The sequence below is a fragment of the Ptychodera flava genome, chromosome 21 (genome assembly GCF_041260155.1).
Source record: "Ptychodera flava strain L36383 chromosome 21, AS_Pfla_20210202, whole genome shotgun sequence".
In the NCBI taxonomy this organism is placed as follows: Eukaryota; Metazoa; Hemichordata; class Enteropneusta; family Ptychoderidae; genus Ptychodera; species Ptychodera flava.
Window position 1 is genome coordinate 17251876 of NC_091948.1, and position 17791 is coordinate 17269666.

At 35.8% G+C, this 17791-nt stretch overlaps 1 protein-coding gene across 1 annotated transcript; it reads right to left on the bottom strand.

The window, feature by feature from the left end:
* Positions 1-260: 260 nt before the first annotated feature.
* LOC139121587 (protein FAM219A-like) lies at positions 261-17768 on the bottom strand. Its single transcript, XM_070686621.1, has 5 exons — positions 17623-17768; positions 17107-17197; positions 8756-8924; positions 7769-7805; positions 261-6862 (listed from the first exon to the last, which is right to left on the bottom strand). Exons 1-5 carry the CDS (start codon positions 17674-17676, stop codon positions 6710-6712), a joined length of 504 nt encoding a protein of 167 aa, XP_070542722.1. The 5' UTR covers positions 17677-17768; the 3' UTR covers positions 261-6709.
* Positions 17769-17791: the final 23 nt, after the last annotated feature.

Below are 17791 nucleotides of genomic sequence, written 5' to 3' on the forward strand. Positions count from 1 at the left end.
GTTTTCTCTGTGACTAATATTGAAGGTTTTCAAAAGGTGACTAGTAGTATAGTTTTGAGTTCTGCAATAAAAAATTTCACATCCTGCATCAAATTTCTCTCTCTCTCTCTGACGTTGCCATTAAATTGAAAATCAATGCATTGTTGTTTTACAATTGATACCAAAATTGACATTCATGGTTCTTGACTTACGTCAAAAAAATTTACCATTACATTCGTTATTTGTGCGGATGAAAGAGAGAAAAAAGACACACAAAAATATGCTATGAGTTGATATTTTATTTACAATTGACAATTTTTGTTATTTCTAAAATAATCTAGTTGCATCGTGTACTAGACAATGGCTAAATGTCTGCTTCTCCGATATATCCTAAATTTCTGATGAGTGATGGGATACTGAAGTCTGACAGTCTCCAGTTTAAAGCTTACTAAAGTCCTGTTGACTATGGTGTATGGCTTGGTCCGATTCGCCATTGAGTATTCTTGTTTTTCAAATATGGTTTTATACGGCTTGGTGAAGTTGGCTGATACAATTCAGTTGTTCCATGATTTGAAATGTCTACAGATTGTTCTTGCTGGGCAGCAATGCCAAGGACAATTGTAAACAATAGAAACAAACTGAGATGTGTAACTCAAAATTAGGACAGACTCATGTAAGGTATATCAGTTCTGGGAATCTCGGAGTGACATTTGGTTCAATAAAACGCAATTACATGGAATGAATCTGGTCTGTTTGCTTTCACTATATCTGTCAGAGCATTTTTTATCTAGATTCCCCAATGTGGCTATGTACTTTGGCCTTCTTGTACCCTCTTATTAAAGCAATCTGGTTTATTCAGTAAGGTGCATTTGCATCACACTGCTGAGGACAGATCAATGTAGTGCAGAAACTAAAAGCTCTGTAACAAACCAGGGACTTTGAGAGTCTAAATTTCATGATACTTGTGAAAAATTATGCCAAAATTTCACCATTAAGCCTCAACATACCATACGCTTGTCCTTTACAATTGAATGTAGTCATGTTGAATAGTTTGTATGTATGGCGGCATGTACTCTAACAATTACTACAGCTTCTCTTGTGGCAGTGAATGTTTAAAAGAGTTTAGGTTTAAACCAAGTACACTGAGAAAAAATGCTACAGCCTAACTTTAGTAAAATATGTGAAATTTGAATTTCTAATGTGAAAATAACAAGCCACATAAGAAAAGAAATCTTCACAGTATCATTAAACCATATCGATCTTTTTCTTGTGTCCTACGAAAGCAGTAACAAGGCTTGGAACATACCTTTTGCGGTATTGAACATGGCTAATGCATCATGTCCAAATTTCAATCATACCATTTTTTTCAGATGCAGTGACTCTCAAAAACTGACAGATTCAGTAATTAATGCATAAGTTAATTTGCCAACTCCAATGCTAACTACGAATGAAGCCACTGTTTTGCTACTGTAATGAACTTACAGAACTTAAAAGAAATAACGTTATGTCCACAACTGACACAGCAGCCTTCTCAAACATGAAATATGAGGTCTAGTACACCTAAATAATAATGAAGTTCAGGTACATAATGGTAACATGGTGTTCTATCATGCAGTTGGCAAACCATGTGAGTAGACATAATCATCCCTGGGAGCTGTCAAGAAACTCAATAGTAACACTGCACTTTCAGTTGTAGTTAGGATTCGAGGCGACACAGCACCTGTGTATGGGTCGATCTGTCAGTCCAACACTTCCTCAGAGAATATGATGTTTGAAGATACCGACTGAGATGAATGAGTACACTTGACCGCCCACTTGTCACACGTCATGGGCCAACTCCAGTGATTGGCAAGGACAGATTTCATTTCATACATGTCAATACAGAGAATAAAAGATAAGAACCAAAATATCACAATACTGACCTACAAATAAGGATTACACATTGTGCAACATGTACATGGGTATGCCAACATGCACATAACAGGTGAGAAGCAAAATATATCAATATTGACCTAAACATTAGGATTACATATTGTGCAACATGTACACGAACATGCCAATAATGAAAATGACAGATGAGAAGCAAAATATGACTAGATTGACCTAAACTTTTGAATTACACATAGTGCAACATGTACATGAGCAAGTCTTTGATGAAATGGCACCAGTGTAGGATAACACCTGGAAACCGTTATGGAAACAGGATTGTCACAGGTGCATGACACCCATACTAATCAATTTAACGGAGTTGATTCCACTGAAAGTTACCAAGACACTAAATCCTTGATGCTGTTGCTATGGAAATCACTGACAGAAAGCAAACTGCCTGAAGACTTTTCAAGCAGCAATGAAAGTTTGTCAAACAGGCATTTAATAAGAGGAGTCATGGTGGCTTTATTTATTTAATATTTCACAATTACATACTATCTACAAGAAAGAAAATGGTTCAGCTTGTTTGCTATATTGCAGTGCCTATCCTAAATTTTAGGAAATTATATTTTTGCAAAAATAACTAGTTTTCTTTGGTTACCATAATTCAAAAGAGTTAGTTTTTTTAACTTACAAGTAAATGGCTTAATGACAAACCCTTAGTTTGGCATACACAAATCTGGCACAATATGGTGGAGACATGGAATTTGACACTTGCATAAGTTGACACAGCTTTGTACAATTAAACACAGTAATTTTGAACTTTGCAGTAATCTGGAACTTTGATTGATGATTATGGTCTGTACAGCCACCAACTTTTGTTTGAAAAGATCACTTTTAACCAAAGTCTGAAAATGATTTTCTCTATGGGTACATCTAGGTGTTGAACATCGTCAACTATACTCTTGACTGGAATCACACTGGCAAAGTTGTCACACAGACTGTTAATGGCCCCAGGCCTGTAACATGTCTCTTATTTTGATAATCTGGCTGTAATATTCCCTGAAAATATTTTCCAGAACAGTGTTGATCAGTTCTTTGATGTATAAAACAGTGTTGATCAGTTCTTTGATGTATTTTGAATTTCAGCAGAATATCAAAACAATTCTGTACTTTTGTAAACATATACACATGAGAGACATGAATTAAATATTTACTGTCAAATCCAAACGGCTCTGGCATTTACACTTTTGAAGCACCGTACTTTGAATTGACTCAAGGTCTTTCATGCCGAGCATTCAGGCCCATCATACTGGTGAAATAGGGAGGGTGACAGGGTAGGGTGACCACTTCATTTAGTTGCCACCTATGTGGTTTGAGTTGTACCACGATAGGTGACATGATACCACTGAGTTTTTTAAGTCAAAAGTTGGTTAAATGTGAAAACTTTTTTAACAATTGGCACGATGACCATAATGTTGAACAACTGATCTCAGAGAATACATATTGAGTTTTGTAAACTGAAAGTCCGTATAACATTTCTACAATCCTTGGAGGGGAGTACAAAACAAATGAATAAAAAAAACTGTTCTAATATCTAATAAAGAAAATATTAATAACATATAATAGCTTGTAAAACTATACACTATACACAAAATAACTTTTATGTGTTAACATGGAGAACGACTAAAAATTTCAACTACAAAATGTCAGTCCTTAAAGGAGATGAGATCTGGATTGCCTGCAAGTGATTGAAGATTACATCAATAATTGATTAGGGTGCAGATCGTTTGAGTTGCAATATTTTTATTCTTCCATGGTGGAAATGAAAGAGAATTTAACTGAGGAAAATTAAACTTGCTCATGTTTAACATTGTTATGACTACAAAGAAATACACTGGCATCAAAATATAGTCAGCACTGAGTTGTGAGAATCTATCAGTATGATACTTGAACATCATACTGTTGTCTTTTCATTATCTATATGGTTATTTGATTTTGATATAACAGCAAAAGTCTACCTTGAGTACATAAAAACCCTGTAGTGTGTCACTTATCTATTCTCTCCTGACATTTTAAGGACTGTTATTTGTAATTCTGAATACTATACCGTCTTGACTGCTGTTAAGATTTTCTGTATGAAATCCCTCTGGCAGACAAGACGTCATCACTTGCCTCCCACAGGAGACAGGTGGACATAAATCACAGAAAATGATCTTTAAATGATGATTTGCAGGAACTGTGAGTCTGAGGGGCCTGACATAGTTTTTTTATTATGCTAGAGAGATTAAAATCTAATGTATACTGCTGGGCTGTACCGTTTTGGACAACACACTCCTACATCCCAATGAAAATTTAAATTACCCTGTACATTGTGAAAGCAGTATATAGAAGCTGACACGTAAGATACAGATGCAACCATGGAAATATCGCAATACAAATCGCGCTCTCAAGGCAAAGGGTGAAAATATGGCAAGTAACGAAGTTTACATCATCATATGAATTCAAATTTCAGTGTTGTGCCTATTATCTGCACTACTGCTTAACAAGATTATAATGTACGACTTTAAAGTTAGATGAAAAGTATTTCTTCTAAAACATAGATGATTTACACTGATCTACACATATCAGTCTGCAGAATAATGTCTTTTCTTTCTAATAATATTTCAAACAAAGAATTTGAATTTTAATTGTATGTAACTTTGGAAGCACTGTGGATAAAACACTGAAATTTTCGTATTCTACATTATTTAAGATTTAGTCAAATATCCAATAAACACGTACACAACAACTGATTTCCTATTTACAGAATTCGATGCCTATTATAGAGACACAAACAAACTTGAAAAATGTAAATTTTCATTCAATAACTGAGTTATCAACATGATTGCACAGAAACATCTGTAAGAATTTCATTGAAACGCAACGTGGTATTTCACAGATTACACTCAATTTGAGATGTAAGGTAGAAACTTTAACAATTGGTTAGCAAGTTTCCATTATAAATCAAGAAAACATATATCTATTGTCATTTCATATAGCTTGGGAATTTCCTTTCATTATAAATTTATGCAGGTTCAAATTTTGATTGTTTTGATTGTGGTAAATATACTAGTAAAATTGACGCAGCGTAATTTTTTGAAGCTTGAATCGATACTCAAATTGTGATTATGCAGCAATTGGCAATGGATAAAAAGGTCTGAGCATTGTACCATGCTACTGTGGTTTATACACTGTACGTTTTCATGTTTCTGAGTCAAGATAGATTCATACTCGCACTGGAAAGATATTTGAATCTCCGACTCTACCTAACACATTGCAATAAAACTATCACTTTTCCTACAAAAACTACCCAGCTGCTTCATATATTCAGTCTAGAACTCTGTTGATTCTATGAGTCAACGCAGCAGATTAATTAAAGCTCTGAGAAACGCTACTACATTTGATATTGATGGACTTCCTACCTCATTCCAAACTTTCCTAAAGGCCCCACTGCACAAATTTTTTGTAAGACATAGTATAGCATACCAAATTTGTCACATGCTGAACCCAAAATTGTAAATATACATACAATACGGTTAATCTTAAAACAATTGTACACAAGATGCCATGCATTTGAGAAGAAATCGCTTTCCTGACACATGTGTCACAAGAAGTGGCAACTCCCAGTTTCTGGTGGGTGAAGCATTTGATTGGAATTCAATTTGTTTTTCCTTTTGTAGTTCCTGAATCATCACATTTTTCATCTGTTCAGTGGAACCCCTTTCTGTACCTTCACTGGTGATGCCTGACAAATCACACACTTTGAAATGTGAATAGCGACTTAAAACTTCTCTTGATTTTAACCGACGGAAAGAGGAAATTTGGAACATGGCATCCACTTCAACAGGCATGCAAAAGCCCCATTGGAGAATGAGCAAACCACTTTTGTCACTATTCAGAAGACATCACAAAAATATCCTTTCATATTCTACACAGCAGTCTTCGTGGCTTACCGTTTGTACATTAGTAAATGCTGTATTGCCCCTATTAAAGACGCAAACATGCCAGTAACTTGGTCCTTTGGATACACAAATGCTGACTACAAGTGATTTTTAATCATTTAACTACCTGACTTTGGTATGTTCCCTTTGTTTCAATAGAAAAGGATGGACCTACACACTTAGAAGTAGGGGGGTCAATGGGGTAATACATGAACATATGTATACATTGGTGATGTGTCAGCAAAAGGGAATAAAGTTAAAGTACCTGCCCTTCTGCTAGGAGAAAGAATATTTTTTGACAGTTAGGTGAAATTTTCAACACTGGATTAAGTACATATTTACCGGTATGTATCTCAAAGAAACTGTGTAGATCTTTTCACTTTGTGGCAAAATTTTTCCAATGGGCAATAATTTTGTCTGTGTATCACAGATTTCCTCACAGAAAGAACCTGTATATCAATATCTTCACTAGGTACCATCTGGTAGATCTTTCCATAGACTTTGAGTCTTCCCAACTTCTACTTAGTCAGAACAGAAGTTTTAAAATCCACCGGTCATTAAAAAAAATTTGAAAATGCCTTCACAGCATTTACGATTAGAAGTTCTGCAGGCGATGCTGTTAGGTCTGTGACCACTACGACGCTCTATACTTGGCGGAAGATCTATGTAGAATACCTCAAAGAAGTCACCAGGGTTGGAACTGAGTACACGAAACATCATAACAATATGAGCTGACGTCATCACCATACCAAGAGGATGACATCATCAAAATATGTGTGGAGGACATCATTGTGGCACGATCACAACACGACGGGCTGCATCTTCTAGACACGTTGAGTTGACGAACAGAAATATTCACCATCAAAACCGACAGAGAATCATTGGATTGTACAAATTGAGTTGTGCATTTGACAACACATGCATCGATCACTGTAGGGCTTGGGTGGTATTAAGTCTAAATCTTCATCGTCTGGAAGCTCATCGAGGCGGTAACCATCCTTCAAGAGTTGTTGACTTAAATCTATGTTGATCTGTGCGGCAGAAAGAATCAAAAGTCAAGTCTGAATTTCTATCATAACATTTCCACATATGATCAGCCATCCATTATTTTCAGCAACATATATTATGAAATTACACATAACACTATATTAAATTCAACTCTAGGAGCAAAAATTTGTTGTTTAATCTTAAAAGTGTATGAAATATTTATCAATGGTAATGTTTATAGCTCATATATTGTTGAGGATCTGACTAGCTTTGACTCAGCCCTGTGTGATTTACAATTGAAAACAAAAAAGTGAAGAAACCAACTGATAGCATGTCATGGCTATAAAGTTGATCTTTGAATCTGCACTACGTGTACTCGGATTTTCACTGTAAGTAATCGACACTGAATGTCCAACAGCTGTACTGTATACCGGTAATAAAATTAGAAACATGTTTTATCTGGTCAAATAAACTGGTAACAGATGCGGCGACTTTAGCATTCAGCAGTTATCTGACATATAGAAGGCCACAGGTCAAATAATATACAGACAAATTGCAATCTGATAGTAATGTCAATGATATTTTTGAATTCGGATTAGAGACTTTTATTCATTTCATTGCTGCCTGGGAATTGTTTAATCACTACAGTTATTCAGGGTTTTCTCTCCCTTGCTGATATGATATGTTTTAATTTCTGTTGGTGTCTATACATCACAAAAGCATATCTACGTATAACTCTCAATTACGTAAATGCAAGGCAACCTGTTTTGAGGTTGTATCATTGTTAACACACACCTACATGTACCTACTGATCTACATTGCTGGAGTGGAGTGAAAATGGAATATCCATGTACATCAAAAGTGGAACGAGAAGATCTTCATGTGGTGAACATCAACACGCATAAACAAACACACACGTATTAACAATGATAAAAATTCTCCAAACTTACCTGGGATGGTAATTTTGAAATATCAAATTCATCTTCACTGTGAAATGAAAATCATAGAGAAAAGACGGTTAAAAACCATGCATTCTAGTGAGGCTGATCATATGTGACTGCCTACATGTAAATTCCTGGTTCTCACATTCAGTGCTTCTTGGCAGTCTATTTTGGTGTTTAGTCCATTGATTTGCTTCTAAACATTTTGTTCAGTTAATCAATTTTTTAGACTTAATGTTGACAAAAATAACCTGCCACTTTAAGTATTAGTTTGATATTACCAATTTTAATTGCAAATTATGTATGTTTCCATAGTTACAAACCAACTTATATTTCACTTGAGGTTTATTTTATGTCCAAAGTGTATGGTGTGCATGTATCTACGTCACATTGGTCTTAAACACTTTGGAAACACATCAGCTCAAATCACAGATGTACACATAAAAATATGCTGAAATGGGCCTGACATTTGCCCAAATATACATCAAATATACATAGCAGTGATTTGTGCTGTATCAATTAAATCTGTCCATTTGCCATGGAGGACAGCTGTGCATCCTTGAAACAAATCTACTGGAAGCACATGCAGAGCTTTCACATACAGTATGCATACTCAAACATTGATACCAAAATGGTCAATAGAAGATTGCCATTTATGCCTACCTGAAATTATTCATGAATATAGATGTATTTTAATATATTCTTTACCGTTTTTTTTCCATCATAAAATATCAGATAAGAATGGTACTGATTTTAATGTCTGTGCAAGACTGAATTAGACTGGGCCCTTACAGCACAATTTTCCAAATTAACATGATCCTAGGCGGCCCAGTTCCTTCAAAAAGCTGTGGGAGGCCCCCTAGGAAAACACCATTTTTTAATACTGAAAATTGGCTATTTTTCAGATTCATCACTACCTCTCAAAAGCCTTCCAGGTGAAGTTCTCTAAAATTTTTTACAATTAATGAAATAAAATGAAGTATCTGGAGTTCTTACCTATCACTGTCAATGGCAACTAAAGGCTTTTCGTCCGGTCTGAGCTCATGAGTTTTACTTGGTGGCACCGCAAGTCTATTCCTGGATAACATCGTTGTTCTCTTTGGTTGCTGGTCGATGAGTAAACTGTTCTTTTGATGTGCCTTTTTGTGAAATTCCCTGTGTTTTTCTGTAGGCAGGGATTGAAAAGAGAAAACGTAATACAATCAGACCTGTTCAATGCATGATACAAATTTGGCAACTTTAGTCCTAGTACTTAGACATGTTACTGGTTCTATTTGACGATGCATGACATCCATTAATCTTCAAAAAGGCAACATGCGTTCAAATACATGAATCAAGTTCAACATCATGTGCATGTACATGCGCTAACCTGACAAGTACAGGCATATGATTGCATTACTAGTCTTGCTTGCTGGACAAACTGTCAAATCACCTGTTTTATAGTCGAAAACTTGGCAGTGTTTCAGTAATTTATTTTACTTGGTCAGTGTGTCAATGAACTGTACCACTTTTCATCAAGCAGGCATTCACACATTTCACAAGATATTTCATCAACCTATCTTGCCAGGTATTCACTGTACATGTATCACTCCAGCACTGCAGCTATTCAAATCTCCAGTATTATTAGACAGGAAGTCATATCACATACTACATGTCCAGTAACATATTTAGTAGACATATCCTTTCTGGTAAACTTCAATTCATTGTCTGTTTTTATGCTTGTTGTACCTGAGCCATGATATCTTTGCTTGTTGCCACTGGAGACTTAACAACCCAGTTATTCAGTCCTTTATTTAGACTTTGTTCAAGTCGGCGATTGTGTAAAATAAAGTCATTTCACCAAGCCATGTTCATTCATTAATGTTACTTTTTGTGTGAAATGCTTTTGACTAAGATGACCGCAATGCAATCCTACGCAGTCTTTCACTGAGCTGTATAGAGTATGACATCTGTGCCTGAGTGGGGTGAATACTCTGGATAGTGCATTTGCGCATGTGTGCCATGAACGCGATCGGCATCAACTTTCTCCCAGAAAATTCACAACATTGCAGTCAGAAAAAACAATCACGACCTTACTCTCCCACATTCCTTCACTTTTTATTCACAGACATGTACCGATGAAGTCTATCCTTTACTTCATTTTAAAAGATGATTTCGCCGGTACTCTGTCTTCGGTCTTAGATATCAAGTCATGGGTGCTACATATAGATGACTACACAAAAGTGAATGTACAGAGATGCAAATTCGCTCCATTCAATCATTGTGTCGTTCCAATTGTGACTGTTCATTGCAGAAATATAATTTGCAGGTGAGGACAACCTTTGTCATTGCAGTGCACAATTTTGATGGCAATCAAGTTTTCTGAAACCACTTCAATTTCTGTGAAAATCTTCGATCACACATGATTTTAAAAATCACGTCGATTCTGAGGATAATATCTACCCTGTACTGAATATGGCTTCCAAGAGAGCATTTATTCAGTTCAATCATGCAATAATGTAGTCTACTAAGAGTAAGTTTTTTGAATTCATCTTAGGCTGCAGCAATGGGATTGGTGAGGGATCAATGATAGGTCGAGCTTACCACAGGCTAGTTGTACACGGTAACATGGCATGTCACCTTTGCATAGAAAACACATTAACTACTGCAAGTACGCAATTTACAATACACACACCATGTACAGTATACGGCTCACTGCCTGAAGCAGCAAATGACTTAAAGCTTGAAACACAACAAGTATTCAGTGTTTTACCATTGTAGGACTGAATATCAGCCTTTAGTATAGCTGTACGACATTATGATTACTGAGCATAGTACATATATTAGAGATATTGTATAGGATAAAGCAGGCAGATAGAAGCTATGTGGTCTGCTTGCTCAGTGCTCTGTGTACTATGGGATGTTGGAAGTATCAAACATAAGTTAAAACACGGCATATTTCCAAGAAAATTACAAAGTACAATAACGTGTACTGTATGACATGATAGGGACTCCATACAGCACAATGACATGTACATGTACATGTAACTGTAGATGATATTTAATTTATAGAGGAAGGCATAGATTTGATATAAACCATACTGAATGAGACTTCATGGATACCTAGCATATGATTGGGTATTGAGCAATGTAGACAATATGGCATTTCATCAAATGTGAAATTGAGAGTCGGCTTGTTTACATTTTGATCATCCATCAAGAACACTGTGCGAAAGGACAAAATGCAGGAAAGGTCGCTATTACAGGGTACATAGAGTGTAGCATGGATTGTTGAAATTTTGTACAGTATGCCACAGAATATGGTATGTGTAGAATGGCAAAATGTGAATACACCATATCACTAGCCATTATACATCACCACCTTCCTGCATAGAGATCCAACTTGATGCAAAGCAAACAACAGTGTACCACAGAAATATGGTAGTCAATGGGTTACATGTTGGTATGACATGATATTGGCATATCTGGTGGTCAATCGGTAATATGCTGGTATAATATGATATGGACGTATCTGGTGGTCAGTGGGTTACATGCTGTTATGACATGATATGGGCATGTTTGGCGGTCAGTCGGTTACAAGTTGGTAAGCCACAATATGCGCATATGGAGAAAGTATATTGATACGCACCTATTTTACTGCATATACGTGCATATTATGTGCATCCACAGTAACACTATTTTCAACAACCATAAGATGTCACCATGGAAAGGCATGATTGAAAGATGAACCATATTGAACATATGCCCTAAGACACAATCATGGAATAGCTGTTGCCACTGCCAATATGTTTGGAATTTGGGGAGTGTGTATGCATGTGTCATTCTGTATGGTAGTTGATGGCCAAGACTGGTCTGTGTAAACCACTGAAGTGAAACACCTTGCCTCGATTACACAGATCAAAGGATCAAACTACAGAGACATAATCATTAAAATGACTTTACCGCTCATAAAATATGACAGACACATTAAAATTGGAGCATCATGGCAATTTTACCTCATGTTGCTATAGTAACAGTAAAAAGAAGATTACCATTAATCATATTAATATACACATAAACGTCTGGAGCGGTACTGTATATTGAGATACTTAAATTTTGCCATGTAGATGAATATAATAAAGAACGGTAGTAACTATCTAACTTTGCTGTATTTTCCCTTGCATGTAATTCAGAAAACAGGGACTTCTGTTTGCTCTTTTTAAAGTGTTGAGGTCTCTTTCAGCTCACTGCTGTCTTCATTTCATCACTATCTAACGGTACACATGTTCAAATCTTTACAGAGAGCTCAACTTCGTACCAATGTTATTTAGATTCCTCACTCAATGGCGGTGACGAGTTCTATCAACTTACATCACACTAGAGATAATTGAAAAATGCATATTTCATTAACCCTAGCTGTTCATTTCAATGCCTCGGTGGCAGTGTATATTTTTTTTTCTCACTTTGTGTTGCTGAGTTAGAATGGAACAGAAAACAGCATTCAGCTAGACTATAGCGGAGCTATTCATGTTTGAAATACACAATGCAAGCAATACCATCGAAAGATCTCTTATTGCTGGGGGGTTGATTACATGCAGGTAGTATTTTAGACTGTATACAATGGCTGTGGTAACTGTGCATCAAGAAAATTATCAGTTTCTATGGTTACAGGCAACTGTGTTCTTTTTTTTTCGCACTTACACAAGAATAAATATGAAAGGCATGTTAGTCCCCACCTAGTGATGTTTAAGAAATGTTTCCATGATAAACTGAATTTTTTGTTTTGGGAGATTTCAAATTTGCAAATGGCATATTAAACATTTCAAATATTTCTAAGGAATCTTTGTATCACGCTCAAAGCAATGTTTAAATCAAACCATGCAGTAAAGGTGCCATAATTGCAATATTGGTGGTAGTGGGTGGATACACATGTCGTCATGTCTGCATTTTACCATTTGATAAACATTGTAGAGAGAAACCATAGAGGTGGGCAGAAGGCATGTAACACACTCTGAACAGCTGCGGGTTCCCGATCCATTCTGTGTGGTTCTAGAACTTTGGTCAATATCGCATGCCATTACTGAATATCAAGACGATTCATGTATACAGTTTGTGTTCATCAACTTGATCGAGTGAGAATTTTACATTAATCAATTTTGAATGCACAATTCCCCGCTATTGCACTTCAGAATCAAAGACACGTAAGCTGGCTTGGAATTAATTCAAAGACCGTGCTCATTCATTCACAAATCAAGGAAAGAAGCAATATTTAGGGCTAATCATAGATTACTCTTGATGAAGAGCTTGATTATGAGAACAGGCAATCAACTATGCATTTCAAAATAGAAGAAGACTCACAACGGATTACTTACAATTTGAATATTAATTACTAATCAGATCGATGTTGATTATAGCATGGCATATGTCAACCCATAAGCTCAAGGTCATTATCAAAAAAATTAAAAGCTCAAGAAAGCAGATCACCATCAAATAATATGTATTCCTGAACATATATCCTTTGATTGGCTTTTGTAGAGGTATCGCCATGATGGAAACTCATTTTCTCCCTTTTGATAAAAGTAATACTTGGCAATTACTAGTAAAATATTTGAATCTCACACCACCCAAACATGTGATAGTATACCTGAGCGCAACCTACACTGACAAACATCATTTGCCGATTGCATGCAAGTGTTCATCCTTGACCTCAGGAATTGTTTGTATCACATGTACATGTAATGTTTAAGAGATAACGAAAGGAATTTTCAGAAAAAAATTAATAAATTTGACCATCGCTCAATAATCCATTGAATAATAAGGTACACCATTACTGGGGCATTAGTTTGACAACTGTTACGGTGTTGACAGAAACACCAGCTGCCATTCAGATCAGGCAACATGTGTCACACCTTTGACTTGATATTTGTTCCCGTGGGATCGTTCTCCCTTGATCTGGTAAGTTATCGGTACTTGAACATGTCGCCTGCAGGCAATCAGACTTTAGCTGCAATTTCAGAAGTGTTTCACTGGTGAGTTATGGTAGTTCAGGCATGGACAGTAGAATTAGGGATATTTATTGATAGCAAATAAACATGTTATACTGAACTCTATTTTAGGCATGGTAATAATCGATACAATTAAACATTTTTGAGGGAAAAAGAACCCAATATAGTTTGAAGATTTCCCTGCAGAAGCTACATGTTCTGTAGAGCAGGGATTGAAAATATGAATTTGCATTTCAAATAGGCATGTTTTTTTTAAAAGATGGTACACCTATGGTTATATGTGTACACATTTTAAGTCTCTCAATTTCAGTTACTTCCTATTAATTTTCATCAGAGATTCAGGAATATCTTTCTGCTATGAAAAAAGGGCTCCACAAAGACCAGAGCTATGTGGTATCACTGACACTGATATTTAAAATACAGACTGACTAGCTCCTTGCTCATTTGATAACAAATGCCATCATGCAACATACCTCAGTACAGCTGATAAATGACACAAATGTTGATGAATGACAATTTGAAAACAATAATTTATCTTAATCTCCAGTTAGCCTGAATTCAAACTCTGTACTTAATTGATGCATCATAATAAAGGACTATACAGAAACAATCCTAGGAAGTGTACATTTTTCAGTGACGGGAATTTTTAAAATGTCAAAGACATGTTTTCACATAAAACAAAAGACATGGCAAACTGCAAAAGATTTCTCTCCTTGGGTTTTCATTGCCACATTTAAAATCTCACTGGAGGGATTATTACAGATCAGGAACCATGGTGAATATCGGTTTGTCAAATGTGACTGGACTGTGTAAATGATCATAGACCCTGGAGCCATTTATTTTGGGTGTGCTAATGCATTGGTCCACTTGAAATGTTCTGGAGTAATGTTCTCATATCATATGAGAACATTACGTACACTCAAAATCTAAAGATATAATCCATTTTGTTATTTTTGATCACACATTACTGCTAAGAAGGTGAAAGTTTCATTTTTTTTCACTGCTTGGTACATCTTAACGATAAAGGATCCAGATGAATTTCCATTGAGGCTGACTCTGATTTTGCTGATTTGTAGATTTTACCATATGAGTTGTTCTTTTCTTCTTGGTTTGTTCTACGCTGTTCAAACCATGATGGATCAATTTACAAAATTCAACGGCACCGATAAAGCTGCATTGGATATAGCCAGTTATGGCAGAAAGGTATAGTAGCTCGTATCTACCAAAAGTTTTGAATTGCAACTTCAATTACACATTTGCTCCAAATGGCTAATGGAAAAACACCATAAATCTGAGACAAATCACATTAAAACAGGAGCATCTCTCACAGTAATGGTAATACTGACAAATGACAGCAACCTATGATCAAAGGTTATGGAGCAATATATCAAAGAAGGGATGCTATTTTTAGGTACAAGTATGCAGTCTGGTCTCAGCAAAGACTTAAATATCAAACCAACCATCTTAGCAGCAACCAATTTAGATGATGATAGTGATTATCATGGAAAATTTCCCTTTCCAAATTATAAAGCTGTTCTAAAATTCTGTTTCATGTACAAGTATGTATAAGATCACCTGAGGTGAGACTTTGGTGGCAGTACTGCCGAATGTGGAATGATTTAATTATTAAAGTAAGAATGCATTTAATCAATCATACATATTCTTCAGTTAAATTAATCATTTTCATATTTCAGATGGGGAGACTGTTCCTCTTTTTTATTAAAATTTCAATGATCTTAAATTCATATTCCTCCTATTCTCTATTCCTATTCACTTTCTTTTGCAACATATAATCAGTATTAATCAAAGAGGTGATGTCACATCAGAGACAGTACTCATGGTGTGGCATGCCACTATCAATATCCTGGCTTCGTCAATTTCTTAAAATCTTATTGTCAAGGGCAAGGAGTCTTGAGTTTCAATTGATTTTACAGAGGGGAATTTAGATTAAATTATATACTAGGTGGGGATTCACCCATTCGTGCACTCTGGCGAAAACACTGTGTGGGTATTACATGGGGGAATATCAACCCTTTACATCCATGTTACGTGTGACCATATAAAGAGACTGGACATGAGAGTAATGGTAACATGACCTATGGAACAATACCAAGACAACAGGAAGTGGGTCATGTGGTCTACAACAATGGTGGTGACCTTTGTCAAAAGGTCAACTTGACAGACAATTGATGTACTAGTATGTGGTTTGATACACAACAATGGCAAAGCATAGACAGTAGGAATACTAACTACATGTAAATAAGAAATATGTAAATACACTGAAGCTGAGAAACAGTGCAAGGAGTGGGTAAACAATATACCTGTCTATTTACCAACCCCTTAAAGCAAACAAAAACAAAGAAACAATGGTAGCTGATTACTTCAAACAGCATATCTTGCTCCTGGATTCTAATTGAAGAAAAGGGGCCCTCACTTTTTGACATGGAGGAGACCCATCTTTCATTTGAATACAAAGGTTAAAACTTCCTTGTTGTCAGAATTTGCCTCTACCAATCACTGCTGGAATCACAGTGGTAAGTGTAAGCTACTATGAGACCAAAAGGTATCACCATGTGCATGTTTTGTGCAATGTTTCAGAAACATTTATATTGTAAATAAATCTAGACATTTTAACATCAAAAACATTGACATTACATATTAAAAATGCAAAACTTTGGTGAAAGGAATCATGGGTACTGGTAAAACTTACACTTGAAATGATACTTGTCTATCTGTCCTAGCCAGACAAGTTGAAGATGCCTTGGACAAGTAGTTTTGGAAAGTATGTTTTCTTATGCACTGGTTTAAGTCTTTATCTACCATCAGTAGCAGAACTCTTTGACCAACTATACACATAATAGTTTCAATTCAAATGATTTTGTGAAAATTACAAAATTATTTTTCACAACCATTCACATAAATCAATCATTAGAAGTATTGATCTAGTTGGCTGCCATATTAGACAACAAGAATACAATTAATGTATATTTATGGACAGATATTTCTTTCTGAACACAGTAGGTAAATTTCACTTTTACCTCTCCAAAGTACAGGCATAGGAAAAAAATGTTGAAACCCTGTTAGTGATGTGAAGCTGGTGGTAAAATGATTTGATCAAGCATGAAGGTAGACACTCGCTTCTTCCTCCAAGGATCAAGCATTCAACATTTCAAATTCTCAAATGTATTTAAAACTGTTTCAGTCAATGAGTTCACGTAGACGTAAGTTTTAAAAGCAGGTGTCATGACATGACTCATTTCATCATATGTCTATGACGTCTGAGCAAATAGTGGAATTTACATAGAGACCACAGGGGTCATGTGGTGCAGTGTGTGGGAAGTCAAGCTTCACAATCGACCTTACCTATTTTCTGTTGTAACTCTGACGGTTTTCGTACTGTATTTAATGGTTTGTAGCCATTGCTTGTTTCTAAGTTTCCGTTTTGTTTCCCAAGCTTGACGAGAGAGAATGGAAGAGGGTTTCTATGTTAAAAAAATATAGCATTATATTCATTCCAAAAATTTTATGTTCACATTAATCAATTATAATCATGATCTACTGTAATATCAATAATATAATACAGTAGTCTAAAATTATAACAACCATCCTATAGTTGACACATATGCGAGAAATCCAAGAAAACTTTGGTATTATTAATTTTTCGTAAAATTTTAAGCTAATTTTTGATTTTAAAATCTAAACAAAAGAATGAAAAACACTTCGCTACAGGCTTTGAAGATTGCGATGTACGAACATATGTCCGTACACTTTACATACACCAGCCAGTTCACCAATGATCTCGTTCGCAGCTGATCGTCTTTGTTCGAAGATTTCAGTTCAACTCCTCTACAATGTATGTCTTCCTCTCCTCGTACTTACCGAAGTGTGGCCATTGCTAGTCGAATGCTCTAACACACCATCTGTTTCAGCCATTGTATTGATAAATGCAGTAAAATCGTAGACCCTTCGCTCAGCAATTGTGATCAATTCATTTTGCCATTGAAGTATCCTGGCTTCCTGTTGCCTTGCACTATGGGTAGTGGGTCAA

Bases quoted from the DNA above. Each gene is read 5' to 3' on its own strand.
- LOC139121587 (XM_070686621.1), bottom strand. From the start codon at position 17,676: ATGGCTGAAACAGATGGTGTGTTAGAGCATTCGACTAGCAATGGCCAC. The intron at 17,198-17,622 runs GTAAGTACGAGG...TCTCTCGTCAAG, and splicing joins CTAGCAATGGCCACACTTCG to CTTGGGAAACAAAACGGAAA. The intron at 8,925-17,106 runs GTAAGGTCGATT...CCCTGCCTACAG, and splicing joins AGAGTTACAACAGAAAATAG to AAAAACACAGGGAATTTCAC.